A 16,693-nucleotide genomic window follows, 5' to 3' on the forward strand; every position below is an offset into this window, starting at 1 on the left:
GTCTACCTTCAAAATACTCTTCATCTTCACCAACCACCACGTAATCTACGTTCATCAAACTCGCTAAAATTACAGGTACCTCGAATCAAGCATAATTGGGGGGATCGGGCTTTTTCGTATATGGGCCCAAAACTATGGAATGGCCTACCAAAATCTCTTAGAGAAGCATCTTCCATTGATAGTTTCAAAAAGAATCTCAAGACGTATATTTTTAATTTGAATTGACAATATTGTATGCCTGTATGTAATGTATGTGTACGTATATATTGTTTGTTGGTTTATTGTCTTATTATTTTCTGTGATACTGTTGTAACGTGACACAATATGTACTCTGTTCTATAGCGCCTTGAGTATCTTTTTTAGGTAGAAATGTGCGCTCTACAAGAGTCTCACTATTATTATTATATATATATATATTTTACTTACTCATGATATTTTCAGGTAAATGGGTACATATGTCAGTGTCTGCCGGGGTTCAGTGGCTCATTCTGTCAGCATAACGTGGATGACTGTTTCTCCCAGCCATGCCTGCATGGTGCTACATGCCTTGACGATGTGGATAGATTCTCTTGCCAATGCTCAGATGGTGAGTCTATACGTATTGTTTGAAATTGATGACATTTTAGATTTGTACAGCTTTTGAGACATCTTTAGTGTTTGCAGGGGTGTCCTGACGTGTATGATAAAAGACATGTTGATAAAACGTTTGGGCCATGCTCCGGTTTTCTCGAGAGCAATTCCCATTAGTGTAATATCACGTTTTTTAATTAATGTTGTCTTCAAGATCTCTTGGTAGATAAACATTTCGATTAAAGTCTGACATGCCCATTGAAATACAAATTAACGCAGTCATTCTTGATCTAAGCAACAAATCGGTTACTAAAAAGGTTATTTGCTTCAGAATGGTCTCATATTCAAGTAATGTGCAGTTTAATGGTTCCAGATTAGCATGCCGGTACAGTGACTGACGGGGCATTAAACTGCACATTACTTGAATATGAGACCATTCTGAAGCAAATAATTTTCACACAACAATAGATATATAATCTACTCTTAAATGAATCTCACAAAAATTAGAACAATCATCCCCCAGCATTCCCACTGATTCCCACTGATCAGTTACTAGCCATTCCCTTTAAGCGCAGACCCTACAAACCCATAATTTGACAAGTCTGTAAAAATAATAGTTATAATGTACAACGCTACCTTGGTGGCCTCAAGATAATGAACCAAAAACGAGAAAAGTCATCTTAAATCAGTCCTGAATACCGGAGTACTGCATACGCATAATCATGAGATCGTTGGTTCAAACCCAACCCTAATGCCCATGACTTTTCATCATGGCTACAAAAACACTTAATGAAAACGAAGGGCAATTTATAAATCAGTTATATGATTGCTTTCGTCATCAGGTTACACTGGAGAGCAATGCGAGACAAATATCGACGAGTGTGCTTCTAGTCCCTGTGAGAATCTAGGCACTTGTGAAGACATGGTCGCGGGCTTCCTTTGCAAATGCACTGATGGCTTCAGGTAATAAAAGTGATGATTGCTGTTTTCAAATGGATTTCTTCATCGACACAGCTCAGACAACTACATGTTAGAATGGCATAAATGCTTATGACAGAAACGGTCTGACGGAAGAAGTTTTGTATTTATATAGTGTAAGAACGTAAGAGGCACAGGGGCCCTTACTTTAGTTACGCAAGAGTGCCAGGTAGTCAAATTAGGCACGATCATGTACTTTTACACATACACACACACACACACACACACATACACATAACTGCAGTCATAGACTGCATAATATTTCAGAAATTAAGTTGGAGGTTGTTTGAAAGCTACTTAATATTACCTTTGTTTTGTTTTGTTTCATATTTTTCTGATTTGCCCTTTCGTAATAGTGGGATCACTTGTGCAGAGGAGAGCATGGAGTGTGAAAGTGACCCCTGTCTTAATGGAGGCACCTGTGTGGAAGGATTCCTGCAGTTTGTCTGCCAGTGTCCTCCTGGCTACACTGGCCAACAGTGTGAAACTGGTATGAGTGTATTTGCCCTGATTTTATACAGCAAAGATTAATATATACATATCTTTATAAAAAAAAAAGGATGTATATATTTATATATATATATATGATTATCTATATATATATTTATAAATTCTATTAATTGTATGATTCTATAGTGTCATGGATTCATCCTATAAGCTCATCCTTTTCTTAACAGTCCATTTCTGTTAGATAATGTCTTAATGTTATTTCTGCACAGTATGCATTGTTTGTTTTGTGATAATGTGCATTCATTCTCCCAAACATGCAGTACTATACATTGTATCCTTTATAGTGTTAACACTTATTTACTTTTTTGTTTGTATACTTTATATCATATATCGCCTTTCGTTAGGTAGAAATAAAGAAATCGAAATATGTATAGGCCGACCTGCTAAATGATCAATCCACTAAATCTTACATTGCGTCATGAAATGTATTTGGCTTGGACTGTATGACAGGTCATTTCTTTTCTTTTCTTTTCTTTTCTTTTCTTTTTTCAGCTCTTCCGACTGATTTTGATCTCGAGTTTATTGGCCAATCTAAGATAGTCAATATGACTAGCAACAAACTAAATAACCTGAGCAGACTTACACTGTCGGTCTGGTTAAGGAGCCTTCGTGTCATTCCAGACTTTCTTCTGTTCAGTTACAACTTCCAAGATAAGAAATATTCGTTGTATGACATCTGCAATTTAAAACTTACAAGTGAAAGGTAACTTGATTTTTCTGTTGACATTGTTGTTGTTGTTTTTGTTGTTGTTGTTGTTTCTGTTAATGTTGCTGTTGTTGTTGAAAGCCACGAAAGATCCACAGTTCAACAAGCTATCTAATGTTCATCATTGTTAATGTCTCCAGATCTCTAATACTCCTATATATTTCAGATATTTCATGATAACATTATATTATGAACCGTATAGGTTTTTAACATTATCAACTTATGTATGGCCCTATTACGAGAGCAAGGTATTGTTTGTTATTTGTGTGAAATTAATGCTGAAACCCAATGTATCCAAGTCTGTTTTATATGGAAATTACTACCTGGTGATAGTTATTTCCATTTGCTATGGTTGAACTGCAATGACTATTTACCCATTACGCGGTAGTTAAAATTTGATTTATTTCTTCCAAATAGTTTAAAACCATCTTTTAATAGAACTGTTCAACATTATCCTTCCTGTTGCATTTAGCTGTAGATTCGGCAAGGATGTGACTCAAATTTAGAGAATTAATGAAACGTACTTAATCACTTTCCATGTTACGCTTGTGGGAACAATAGACTCAAAGATGTCATTAATTGTATGCAAATTGTTTAAGCATTTATTCATCAAATAGCACTTCAGGAAGAATTACTAAAATGCTATTATTCAAAATTCATATTTCATATTTACTGTTGAGATTGATGAAACCTAGATGACACATATAAGAGTTCTGCCAGGGACCCTTCATGTATGATTTGTCTTATACATCAACGCCGAGAATCACAAGACCCAAATTGTATCTTCCCATTCTACCTACCAGCAAAACATACAACGTTGGAACTTCGCTCTGCGACGCTAAATGGCATCACATACTTATCACATGGGCGTTCACACCGACCAGTTCCTGGACTCTTTCATTGGACAGAGAGGAGCCTCTATCAGGCAATGTTACCATGGCAACTGGACATGCCCCCTCTGGAGGCAGAATATGGTTAGGGGCAGACATGATAGGCGACACAGGTAGGAAAACAATTTGATCTGTTATTACTGGCATTTCTGTCATTGCAATTGGTGACCTTGTGCAAAAAGAAAAAAAAGAAATTGTCTGATGTATTTTGGAATAATTAGAAAAGGACCAGTAATACATTCAATATCTATTGTACTTTGTTTTGTTTGAGCTCAACTTAGACTCTTGTTCTCATGTACAGTGATGCTCTCCTATTTGTGTTTTATTGTTGGATTGGTTTATCATGTCCTCTTTGATATTTTTTTTTTTTTTTTTGGTCAAAATGCCTGTTGAAAGTGGAAGTGAATGACGTTAACCTAGAGAATGATTTTGACATTGTCTGTGTGGTGCACATTGACAGATTACATCGCCATCAGTAACTACAACGTCTGGAGTTCAGTACTGTCTATTGCTGAACAGGAGAGCCTTGCTTCATCTTGTCAGCCTGCCATCTTCGGTGACATAGTGTCATGGACAGACATGCCGTCACATGTCAATGTCTCGTCCAATCAGCTAGAATCACCGTCCCATTGTGATGGTAAGACTATTGATACACAGCTGATTTGGGTCAGATACATCCTTTTCTTTTTTACATTAGATCAAACTTGTGTAACGTATTTCAGGCATTTTGATTGCATTAAGATTGATACATGATAATGCGTTAAATTATGAGAAATACTTTTACATTGTATGCGTTCATAAGAAGTGTATCTTTCGATAATAGTTTGATATGAATTTGCATAATGGTACAGGTTTCAGATTGCAGTTTAGTAATTTCAAGTGGTTAAAGACTTGTTGCTGAGTAATTATGTATAGTGAGCAGGATTCATTCTGTATCACTATAACATGTTTAGGAATTAAGATGGTCAGGACAGCCGCCTGAAATATGCATAACGCACTGATGAAGAATTTTATTCTGAGCGATCATGATACCAACATAAAATCCTTCTGTCCATTTGTATCCTTATAGAATACATCGTATTACCTATGACGAACGTTTTTACAATCTAGGATAGAAACTCTCATAAATTTGTTGATGTAAGGCTTGTGATACTAGCCAAAGAAATATAGGTCACGTCTTATCTTCTCACAACTGAAGACATAGTCAATAACATGGGATTTATGTGTGAGCAATCAGGTGTGTTGTGTATCCTCTCTTACAGACGTAAACGAGTGCCTTTCAGACCCTTGTCAGCACGGCTCCTGCCACAATAAACTGGGTTCATATTACTGCGAGTGTGAAGAGGGCTACACAGGCATCCAGTGTGAACAGGCCCAAGACCTGTGCAGTCCAGAATTCTGTAAGAACGGTGGGATATGTGAAACCAAAGAGGGAACAGCTGTCTGTTATTGCCCTGATGGATATTTTGGCAATTTCTGTGAAACTCAAAAAGGTATGATAACTTAGATGAATATGTATTAATAACGTCTTTGAGTGCTTTATAAATATTTATAGATACATTTGCTAAGTGCATACGTTCTGAATATATGAAGGGTTTGTTTGCAAAAACCGATAAGTCCATTTTGGAAGATTTTGACGTACGATATCTGTCATAAAGTACAAAATAATACCTTTTAAATGATATATTGGTCACTACATAATATACAGGTATATTTTTTAAGTTATTGTCAAAAGAAGCAAAAATTTTCTTATTATTCTCTTTATTTTTCTTGACCTTTAATCGCAAATATCTCCATTTGGCAAACATGGACTTATCGGTTTTTGCAAACAAACTCTTCATATATACAAATGTATATGACAATGGGAATGTTACCCAAAAAGTGAATTATTTTTTTATAACTGATTAGTAAATAGAATATCTAAGTCCACCTGAGGGCTGTCGCTCTAAATTTGCTAACACAAAATTGGATTTGAATTACAATGCGCTTCGAAAAGCTTTTTTATTTTTGATTTTCCATTGCAATGGTTTGATGAAAGGTCGAAATTTTCTTAACGTGGTGAGACTCTACCTTCACATAGGACTCTTTCTGGTTCTTTTAGTAAGGGAGTCTCCAAGTGGCACCCAAAGTTATGAACAAAAGTAGATTCGATATGGCTATAGAATCAATCTGTTCTTTAGTATGTTAATAAAATCAGATCACCTTTGGAATCGACGAATCGACTTAATCATTCATTGTAAGACTTTCATTCTGAAACGCAATATTGAAATGGTGAACACAATGTCACCGTATTTCTCTAAAACAAATGCATCTTATTGCATTGCCCTTAGTATCAAACACATGCATGACAACGACATTGCATTTAATACTGAGATTGCATCCCTTTTTGTGATCCTGCGTCACAAAACCAACGAAAAGTCGCCAGATATGGATTTTTAGTTAAGGGCTGATTCTTAAAGAGCAGCTTCTAAGCTTTAAAATGATGTATAACTCAATTCAAATGGACTCCCCTAACCTATCTAAATACTAGAGAGAAAGCACACACTCTGGAAAAGTGTGAACTGAGAAAAGAGGCGCTGAAGTACAGGGTCTATTCGAGCGCTTAATATTTACCAAGCCGTGCTAGCTGTGATGAAAGGGACAAAACATAGGATGTAAACAACCGGAGCAACAACAATGAAGAGATTATTAGATTAAGTTGAAATTGAGCATGATCTATTAACAAACTCTGTTCATGATTAATGCCAACTTTCAATGCAGAAACTGTATTCTTTCAAAAGTTATTAGACTTGAAAGTAAAGAATATGGAAAGAATTTCAAGAAAGGAAAATGGGCCTCTATGATATACCTGGTTTTTACTCTTCCCCAACAAGGGTTGTAGAGAAACTGCTCAAAACACACTTTCCCATTTATGTTATGATCCCAAACTTAAGAATAACGTAGGAGAAGGATAGCTCTTTCAGAAAATATGAAAAACTCAAGATTGACTTGGTTGACCCATTTCACCTTTTTTGGAGTCCTCGCGTAAAACCAAGGGGTGCAACTTTTTGTTCGTTTTGTGATGCATGGTCACATTTATCAAAATAAAGTTTGGATTTGCAGAATATCAGAAAAATGGTGCTCTCATGATAATATCGTGTTCAAACCCTTTTTGAATATCTTGTGTATCCATTCAGTGGATGGCGGCTGGTCAAACTGGTCATTATGGAGTGAGTGCAGCTTGACCTGTGCTGGAGGCATCCAGTCTCGCACAAGGACCTGCACTGACCCAGTCCCCCAGGGTGGAGGCATCAATTGCACAGGGGAGGAACTGGGGGAGAGAATCTGCAATGACGTTCCCTGCCCAGGTAATGTAAACACACCTGTTTCTCTGAGTGGAAAAGTCCTTCTTCACAGCAGATCACGTGTACACTGTAACAGAATGGAATGTTCGTTTTTTTTTTCTAGGGTTCTCAGTATAATCAAGAAGGAATACAGCAACTCGTTTGCTTCAGTGTTCCTGTCCAGGTAGTACAAACCCCCACTGTGTTACTGAGTCATAGTTTTCATGAGGAAACTAGGAAACCCCAGGATTTATTCAATTTACTAACAAAAGAGGTTTGACTTAGATTTGCTAAAAGTGCAGAACTAAAAAGCAAAGAGGGCAAATAACAATTAAAGGCTGCTCGGATTTTATCGAGCTATACCATGTGGTGTACGTAAAGATAAACAAAGACAAGTGAGTCATTGTTCTTACCTGTACCATTCCATCTTTCTGCCTGTCAGGTTGTCTCGGGTTGAAACGACCCTTGAGGGGTTTCCTCCAATGCCAAGAAGTGAATGACATGCAGACTTGTAACATCAGATGTCGTGACGGCTACGGCTTTGCAGAGCCCATCCAGGAGAGCTACACGTGTGGGGAGGCTTCGAATTATCGATGGAGCCACCAGACAAATGATAATCCATCAGCAAGACTGCCCCCATGCACTGGTAAGACGATTCTCTTTAATACCCAGTGCGTGGTGTTGTTAGCTGGAATGGGAATTGTTTCTGATACTATAAGGAATGACAAGGAATATAACATAGTACTATTTCAGAATTATTTCACAGCCCTCGTTGACCTTCTGCAAAGTGTGTGTTTTTCCTTCTTTATCCAAGCGGTAACCTCAGATGAATGATAAGGATAACACCTGAATGTTAATTGTCTTGATACAGCCATACAGCTAAATCTAGGCTTGACCTTTTAATTTGCAATCCTGTCGCTATTAAAGTAAAAAATATCACGAGTGAGTGCCTCTAAGGCATAGAATAAGAGCTTTGTCTACACTGAAAATAATGACAAGTTACAAAACTCTGAATGATATATATGCATTTGGCCAGAAATTTTAGCTCGTCGGAGCCAAGGCTCAAATAATATACAAATAGTGAATGGTCACGAGTGAAATGGTACGAGATTTCGCACGAGGTGAAAGATAGAGGCGCTCTATTCAACGAGGCGAAGCCGAGTTGAATAGTGCGCCTCATCTTTCACAGAGTGCGAAATCTCGTTCCATTGCACGAGTAAAGACCATACACTATTTGATTTATACAACGTCCAAGTAGATCTTTTTGGTCTAAGTAGGCCTAGAAGTCTATATATGTATGAAAAATATAGCCATACTTGCATGTGGATCCACTGCGATTCTCTTTCTGGCTTGTGCAATCAGTGTAGTATACAGGTCACAGCTATACTAGCGCTAATACACGTACACTAGAACTACGTAGGCATACGTACGCGCATGCATGTACCGCACACGTACTGAGGTCCTGCGCTAGCTGCATGCGATCCCCAATATGCAACACACAGTACACGCAGTACCGTACAATTTCTCGAACCGTGGAATAGAACGAAAAAATCGAACCAAGTTGCACGCAAAAATAGAACCAAAATTGCACGGCGCGTTGAATGGAGTACTTATTTAATATCACGTCACCAACAATCCTCCAATCAAATTACAAGGATCTACTTGGACGTTGTATAACATATTCTGATCATTCATTAGGATCAGTATTGTATTGTCCGGCATGTCTGTGCACTGTGCGTTGTCCGTTGTCCGTCGTGCATAAACTTTTTTTTTAATATGTTATGATATATTGAGCTCCTTGAAAACCACACCACAGATTTTCACCAAACTTGGCAGGCAGCATCCCAAGGGAGATACCAGGGGGGCCCTGAAGCCTCCATTGTATTATTTAAGGATTCTTTTTTTTTTTTTCATAATCTTCTGTATATCCAGAAGTACTGGAGCTTTAATAGTAAGTGCTGTGAGCACATTCATTGATAAATGTAGTTTCAGATTTGTTCGTCATGGATCCGGGGTCCCCCTTCCCCTTGGGACAGGAGTTGGGGATACCATGACCCAACGTTTTATGTTTTACATTTTTTTTTTAATACAGGTCCATGTGAGAATGATTGTATACACCTGTCATGCCTGTGAAAAGATTTGAACCTTATGGCATTCTCCATGACAGCTTACAGACTAGTTCCAAGAACAAGTGGTCAAAATAATGGTGTACATATTATTGATTTGGTTAACTACACTGAAATCAATCCATTCTTATCCTAGGGTTTCTTGTTGCAAAAGACTTGCAGATAATTGCGAATATGCTTGAAACACAGAAACCCATTGAAATTTCATAGATGCGCGTCTTAGTTTTTTGTGCGTAAATGAGCTAGCTGAATAATACCTTGATATTTGTCTTTAAATTGTAGTGTGTGTTCTTGTGCCTTTGGTTTGTTTTGTCTTGTTTTGGGTAATATTTAATGTTTCCACTAAAGGCTATTTTTTCATTTTTTTTCTTTCCCTCGGTTTCTGTGTATATGATTCTAGAGTGTATTGATATTAACGTGTGTTAAAGAGTATAGTCCAAAAAAGGATCAGACGCCTGGTAATTTTACTGTCATTGAATGCTGTTAAAAATGTTTATTTTTGTGATGTCAAAAATGTATATGTCATATGACTTATGAACAAGAACAATGTTTTGATCTGATCAATAAAATCCAGAAAAAAAATAATCTTTTTAATGAATTCAACAATGTATTTATTCATAATGCAGAACTTGTGCAAAGCCTGGGTAGCACTGGCATTGTGTCAGTGGCATTCCCCACCGCCGTGTGTCAATCAGAAACGGACAGGGAGATCCTAACAAATGCAGCGAATGATCTCCTCATAGAGAATTCAAATGAGATCGAGTGCATTGATGACAAATCTTGTCGCATCGTTGACATTCAGGTCAGTTCCTGCAAGTTTCTGTGTATTCTAGTTTTCACATATAGTTACTAATACTTTTCACTACGAATCTATGGTGTAGGTCTTTATTGGGGAAGGAGAGGTATGCCGCGTTCTAACCACATAAGTATTTCGTACGAAATTGATATGGACAATGAGCACTTAATAAATTATATCTAGTGAGAATTATCTGTTTTTGTCCCTGTGACCATACTTCATTTGAGATTGGTCATTTGAGATTAACATGTATTCATATGAATGAATAGATGTTTAAAAAAAGAGACATCAACAACAGATGCAGCAATTTTTGATATAGTTTGAGCTAACATCGTTTTGGTGTGTGTGTGTGTGTGTGTGTGTGTGTGTGTGTGTGTGCGTGCTCTCGCTGCAGGTTGAAAACTGCGATCTCCCGATAGGACGTCGGTCTGTTCGAGACGCTCAGCCGGTCACCATTAGCATCACCGTCCAGCAGAATGCAACCAGCGACGTCCCTTTTCCAGACTCGGGTGTGTGCTGCTGGTATCTCCTCCATGGTCCCTTACCCCATTTAATTCTAAAATGATACATAATAATCATACCCTGCCGTATGATGTTAACAAAAAAAAAAACAACCCAACAACAACAAAGGGTCATGCATGTGTAAAGTTTGAGAAATCTAAATGAGACTGTGATAATTGATTTCAATCATCTCAAAACTAGTGATTGTGTATCCTTGTACACCTAAGAAGAAATGAAAATCAAATTAATTCATTATACAGGGTGAGTCAGAAAAAAAAATCCCATCATTTTTAAGTTGTCTTGTTTCAATTATGCATATCTAATCATAGGTTTCATGATATTTCTTTGTAGAATTTTCCTCCCACCACTTTTTGGTATACCTTTTTCATTTCAATCTTTACATGCATGACAGAATAACAAACAATAATTGGAAGATTGCAAAATCTCATTTGAGCCAAGTGGCTGGGTGTATCGTTTATTATTTAGTCAAGCATTGAACGTTCATGTATTGTGTCACATACCTGCCCTTTCGATTTCTGATATGTAGGTGGCTCTTCATCTGAAATCCCGGAACCAACTGAGAGCGAATCACCACTTGACAATTTCTACTTGAGTTTGACATCTCTGGTGAACAACGGATCCTTCATCCTTGTGGTAAACAACCAAAAAATATCCTGTGACCCAACCTCTTTGACCGCGGATGTGTGGGAAAACTGCCCGCGAGGATTCGTGGACAGTGTCAACCAAGGATATTGTGGTAAATGTCTGCCACTTAAGGGTGACTTGGTACGATGGTAACGTTCTTGAACAATGGCAAGCAGATAATGATGGGGCGATCCACGCATTGATGCGCGTCATTTAACAATAACAACAACAAAACAATGTATAAAACAATAGAGACTTTGACATTTGTGAAATCAGGTGATCCGTTTAAAGCGAAATCGGTGTGACTGGTCACGTATTTTTGGAGGTGTTCATCAAAGAACAGATTAAAATAAGAGAACAGGAAAAAAAAAAATTCCCTCGCCAGGATTCGAACCCGATTTCTTCCGGGCGATCATTGTAAGCTACAAGTTCTGCTCACACGAAGTATTAAAAAATTCTCGCTAAATCGAAACTTCAGCCGAATATATAGACGTGATTGTGACATCCAATAAAAAACAAACAAACATACATACATACAAATAGACTCCCAAAGGGTCAGCTACATTGACAATCTAGAGCTGGAAGAATCCCGTGCAAGGAGGCTGCAATAAAAAAATAATTATTAAAAAATGACTGCCACAGGAATAACATGTAAAATGGTATAATTTTAAAGCTTGTCAACGTATTTCACAGTGACGACGTCATGATGTTGAAAAACTGATATGACTAAAGTAATGATTAGGAAGATATTTTGATCAGCTACAACGTATAAACTGAACTCCGGTGAAATTTGGCCTATATAGGATAAGGGAGATACCTATTCAAGCTAAAATGCATCTGAAATTTGATTACGTCATTTTGAATTGTCTTTCCAGTCTCGGTGGTCCATCATTACATGTCATCAACTTTCAGAACATGTAACAAAACGGGGGGGGGGGGGGGGTCATAGTCTATAATCATTTTTTCCTCCCTCGGGATTTTCCAGTGTTTTCCAGTGCTCGTGCTGACACATTCAGTTGGAAACGTGAACATTTTACAACTCACTTTTCCTGTTTTTCCCTTCTTGCTGACAAAAGGAGCTTAAAGCTTACTTTCCCCTGGTTCCATTCACAATCATTTCCTGTATGATTTATGCACATACAGTGGTGTTTGATTATGTCAAGTCTAACAATGTCTTGCAGTATGACGATATATTATTGTTTTGGGTTTTGTTTTTTGTTTGTTTGTTTGTTTGTTTTTTTACATTGCCGTACTTGGAACAGTAGTTCAAGGTACTAGTAATGTGTCACCTTTTTTTTTCTGAAACAATTATGCACATTCTACGTCATTATCATTTGCAAACAATATTTGAAACTGTTTGGATTCTCCCTGTTAGGAATACTAATGTATGTGGTTGTACAAGTATAACTTGTAAAATTGAAAGAAATATTTGATCAGGGCCCCGTTTTATCCAGAGATATAATCGATTGTAAATTTTCCAAAGCTATACCACACAGCATGCACAGGCTGCCATATACTACTGATAAAAATCAACTATATAGTAAATTATAACTCTTCATAAAACAGGGCTTTTACGGCACATCTTGTCGCCCCATCACAAATTGTCGCCCCTGCATAAATTGTCGCCTGGCGACAATTTGTGCTGCTTGTGCAGTTTCCAATTTTTGACCTCGATGGTGACAATTTGTCTGACAAAATGAAATGTATCTGCACAAATTGTTGTCGGTCATGTGCTGTGAATTGTGTGGTTTGGGTGGTTGCTGTGGTGTTATGCTTGGAAGGGGTGCGTAATGACTGGTAAGTTATTTGTATGTGTGTGTGGGGGGGGGGGCTGCATGGTATGTGCTGTGTATGATTTGTAGGTGTGTATTATGTGACTTGTCAATGCGATTGCGCATAACTGTGTGTGTGTTTGGAGTATAGTAATACAATATGTGGAAACTGTGCATGTTTGGTGGTTGTTTAGTGGTAGTGGTTTGTTTGTCTGTCTGTATACGTGTGCTTGTGTGCGTATGTGTGTCTGTTTGTGTTTGTGTTTTGATGTTTGTGCGAACGAACTTTTTGGGCGGCAGCAGGCACTACTGTGTCAATGAAAATGGCTACAGCGTGTATGAGCACGGGTTTATAGAGTTCACAGCGGCGTTGATTTCAAAATAGTATGGGTACCTGTGTCAATTTCAGCGGTGAGGCGGGCTATTAAAGAGAGAGAGACCGAGAGAAAAGACATACGAGGGAGGTACCCTCCCTGAGGGTCTAGGAACACTACCCCCTGGAAAATCACCCTCCGGATAACTACCACTGGGATAATTACCCCCCAGGACAATCCCCCCTAGGACAACTACCCCCGGACAACTACCCTCCTAGGGCAATCACCCCTCTGGGCGATTTCTCCTTAGGACAACTACCCCACGGAATGTTATCTGTCTTTGTTCACTTTTTTTTTTCACTTCATTCCTATTCTCCCATTAGTCTTAACTTCAACTTCCATATCACTATTCTTTGTCCCAGAATAAGTTTACCATGCTTTATGCATGAGCGAATAATTTCTCAATCGTTACTTGATTTTAGCACAAACGTAACTGCCATATGCACACCGCAAATACATACGTATTTATAAACAAACACCAACAAACACTTAAACAAATCCTCATAATGCATATAAACCACCTCAACACACATTCTTCCAATTATGCAATAAAACACATACGCACGAACGGACACTCAATTATCATATGTGCGCGCGCACATATACACACTTTCTTGAAACCTCACCGTGACTTTTTACATGGCTTGTTTGCGTGGATGTAGCCATGTAAGTTATGAGTTGGTGTTTCAATGACTTTGTCAAAAATGATATTACCCCTCAAAATGTGCTTCGAGGGCGGGCGACAATTTGTGCCGTCAGCTCCATGCACAAATTATCGCCTGTTTCACGGGGCGACAATTTGTGACGGGGCGACAATTTGTGTCGCAACACATGGCCCTGATCTTGATTTCATTTTACGTCTACGCCACGTGTGAGCACTTGCTTGATACTTATGCATAACTCTTTACACAGGAAATAAAGATGTGATATACCGTTTATCAAGTTTGATGGTTCCTTAACTCTAATAACATGTGATAGTGCAAGGCGTTGGCATTGCTCAAAAGAATCGTGTAGTCATTTTGTGTATCTCCCCCGGCCTTCCGGTTTCCATTTCCCATTCAGCGCCATGTGGAGCTGGGACCTACTTTGTAAGGGAGAACGGGACAGAGTACACGTGTCTGCCATGCCCGGAGGACACCTACCAGGATGAGGAGGCCCAAGAGGAGTGCATCCCGTGCCCAGAAGACCACCACACCCTTGGGATGTATTCTGCTAATGAGACTGACTGCCAAGGTGAGATGGAGGCTCACCTCATAAACTCATTTTGAAATACTACAATGTACATAGGCCCTACATATATATATATATATATATATATATATATATATATATATATATATATATTATATTATATTATATTATATTATATTCATGATGTTTGCCATAGCTTTTAAACTGTCAGGTTTGTGCGAAAATCGAAAGGTAATTTTGCTTCAGAAATTATTACTGTGCTCTGTTTGACTTCGGCAACACTGCACTTTACGTTGTATATAGGGGCCTAAAATATCCAATCATGTCTTATAGAAGAGAATGATAAGATGGAACGAGTTAAATTGGACATTGGTCAGATAAGCTTTTACGCCCGAAATTGCCAACCTTAAAAATAAACAAGATTTTCAATAAAAAGAAAACAGCAATACTTAACCCGTTCCATACTGAATTCTGAAATGCCCATAGACTTAAGACGCAGATCACCAGGTTCACGTACGGAACGGGTTAAGAGGTTTAATATTTTGTTTCCTCTCCTTTTCATTGCTTGTACAGGAAAGAAGTGTAGTTTTGTTTTGTTCAGTTTTGTATGCATTGTTTTAGTTTTGTTCTTATTTTCCCCCTAATTTGCACTGGATTAAAAACTCAAAGTGTTCTTTGTTCTCGTTTTAGCACCTAGCTACACTACGACCACACCTCATGTACCCGTTACCGAACACCCCTCCAAGTGGGAGCTGCCCCTTGGCGATATCATTGGGATTGCCTTGACAGCATTCTGTGTGCTTCTCTGCGTAATCTGTTGTACTTGCTGCCCATCATCGGGCCATGGCAATCACACTTCTGGGTACGCAACTCCACACATTTTCTTCCCTATCCTTCATGTCCTTCCCCCTATTCTTTTCTCGTAAGTATGTTGATTGAACCATCATATTTCTCTGCAGTAACTTTGCCAGATCATTGTTAAGTAGTTAAATATGAGAACCATTTAATAAAAGGAAAATACACAGAACAGAGTCATTTCTGAAATCTGTACTTCGTAATAAAATATAAAAGTTTACAGAATTGCACTTTTGAATATGCAAGAAGAGAGCACCATATTAACTTTCCTCATGTACATTATTTGCAAGACGGAAAATTAACATATTATCATATATTATCAGGAAATTGCATTATTGAAGGATAATGATCTCACTCTCTTATTACTGAACCTGCTTTTTGGAAGATTACTTGTCGCTTTTGGTTCTCCTTTTAGGACGAAGGCAGGCAGTGAAACGGTGGAAGGTTTGCCGATGGAACAAACATCTAAGCAGCTGGAAAAAGGAGATGGACTAGAGATGGAATACGATGCTTAAGCACTGTGTTAACTGTAGGGGTACCGATTCTACTCTCCGAGCTTCATTTTAATCACGACTATAATCAAGCAAACTAGAGTTATATTATTTCGAAATTGAGAAAACTTGCTGTGTGAATTGTGTTTGCAATTGTGTTTCGAAATTAAAGCAAACTCGGTACGCGTAAAAAAGGCCTTTAGATAATTGCTGATGAGCGGCTTATGAGCGTGTGTGACAATGCTCATAATGTGAGTGTCCAAAGTTTTAAAAGGCTGTGCATAAATTAGCGTCTATAGGGGTTTGAAAGAAATTACTTCTCAGCGCTAAACTTTAGTATCTCACGCCGATGATACAAACATCATTTATTCATACGACTAAGCCGCTCTCGTCAGCATTCTCACAGCCAGAGGCTGTCCTTTTTCGAAAATTACGTATGCTGTCCCAGACACAGACACGATGAAATAAAGCAACGCAAAGCCACCCCCATGCAAACAAAAAGAAACAAGATAAAACAAAATTTACAACAGATATAGAACCTATAGGGTGATCTTCGTAATATATATATATATATATATATATATATATATATATATATATAGATATATATATGAAACGAGGTCCGTTATTCCAAAAGTTTGTTGTTCCGAAATATGCAATTCCTCAATTAAAATGACCTCAATCTAAGTGTTCGTAAATCCTACAATGAAAGAGGGTTCGTTATCAAATCCGAACATTTGTGGAGTTACATTGTATTCCGAAGGTTCGTTGATCCGAAAATGAAGTAAAGTTCGTTATTTCGCAAAACAGACAGTGCGTGCTAACGAACCTTTGGAATAACCAATCTCATTTCATTTTCAGATTAACGAACTTTCGAATAACGAACTTATTTCATTTTAAGATTTAACGAACCTTCGGAATATGTGGTACTCCCCTTCGGAATAATGAACGTTCGGAACAACGAA

General features: G+C 38.0%; 1 protein-coding gene across 1 annotated transcript in view; it reads left to right on the forward strand.

The window, feature by feature from the left end:
• LOC140243626 (uncharacterized) overlaps nt 1-15,752 on the forward strand; it is an 85,614-nt gene extending 69,862 nt beyond the window's left edge. The window contains 15 exon segments of the mRNA XM_072323291.1: nt 442-586; nt 1,413-1,533; nt 1,905-2,038; nt 2,551-2,761; nt 3,568-3,767; nt 4,115-4,291; nt 4,917-5,147; nt 6,831-7,001; nt 7,420-7,623; nt 9,730-9,905; nt 10,294-10,408; nt 10,948-11,157; nt 14,254-14,424; nt 15,073-15,244; nt 15,653-15,752. Coding sequence (XP_072179392.1) covers nt 442-586; nt 1,413-1,533; nt 1,905-2,038; nt 2,551-2,761; nt 3,568-3,767; nt 4,115-4,291; nt 4,917-5,147; nt 6,831-7,001; nt 7,420-7,623; nt 9,730-9,905; nt 10,294-10,408; nt 10,948-11,157; nt 14,254-14,424; nt 15,073-15,244; nt 15,653-15,752 — 2,538 coding nt within the window.
• Nucleotides 15,753-16,693: the final 941 nt, after the last annotated feature.

Source organism: Diadema setosum, chromosome 20 (assembly GCF_964275005.1).
Source record: "Diadema setosum chromosome 20, eeDiaSeto1, whole genome shotgun sequence".
Classification (NCBI taxonomy): domain Eukaryota; kingdom Metazoa; phylum Echinodermata; class Echinoidea; order Diadematoida; family Diadematidae; genus Diadema; species Diadema setosum.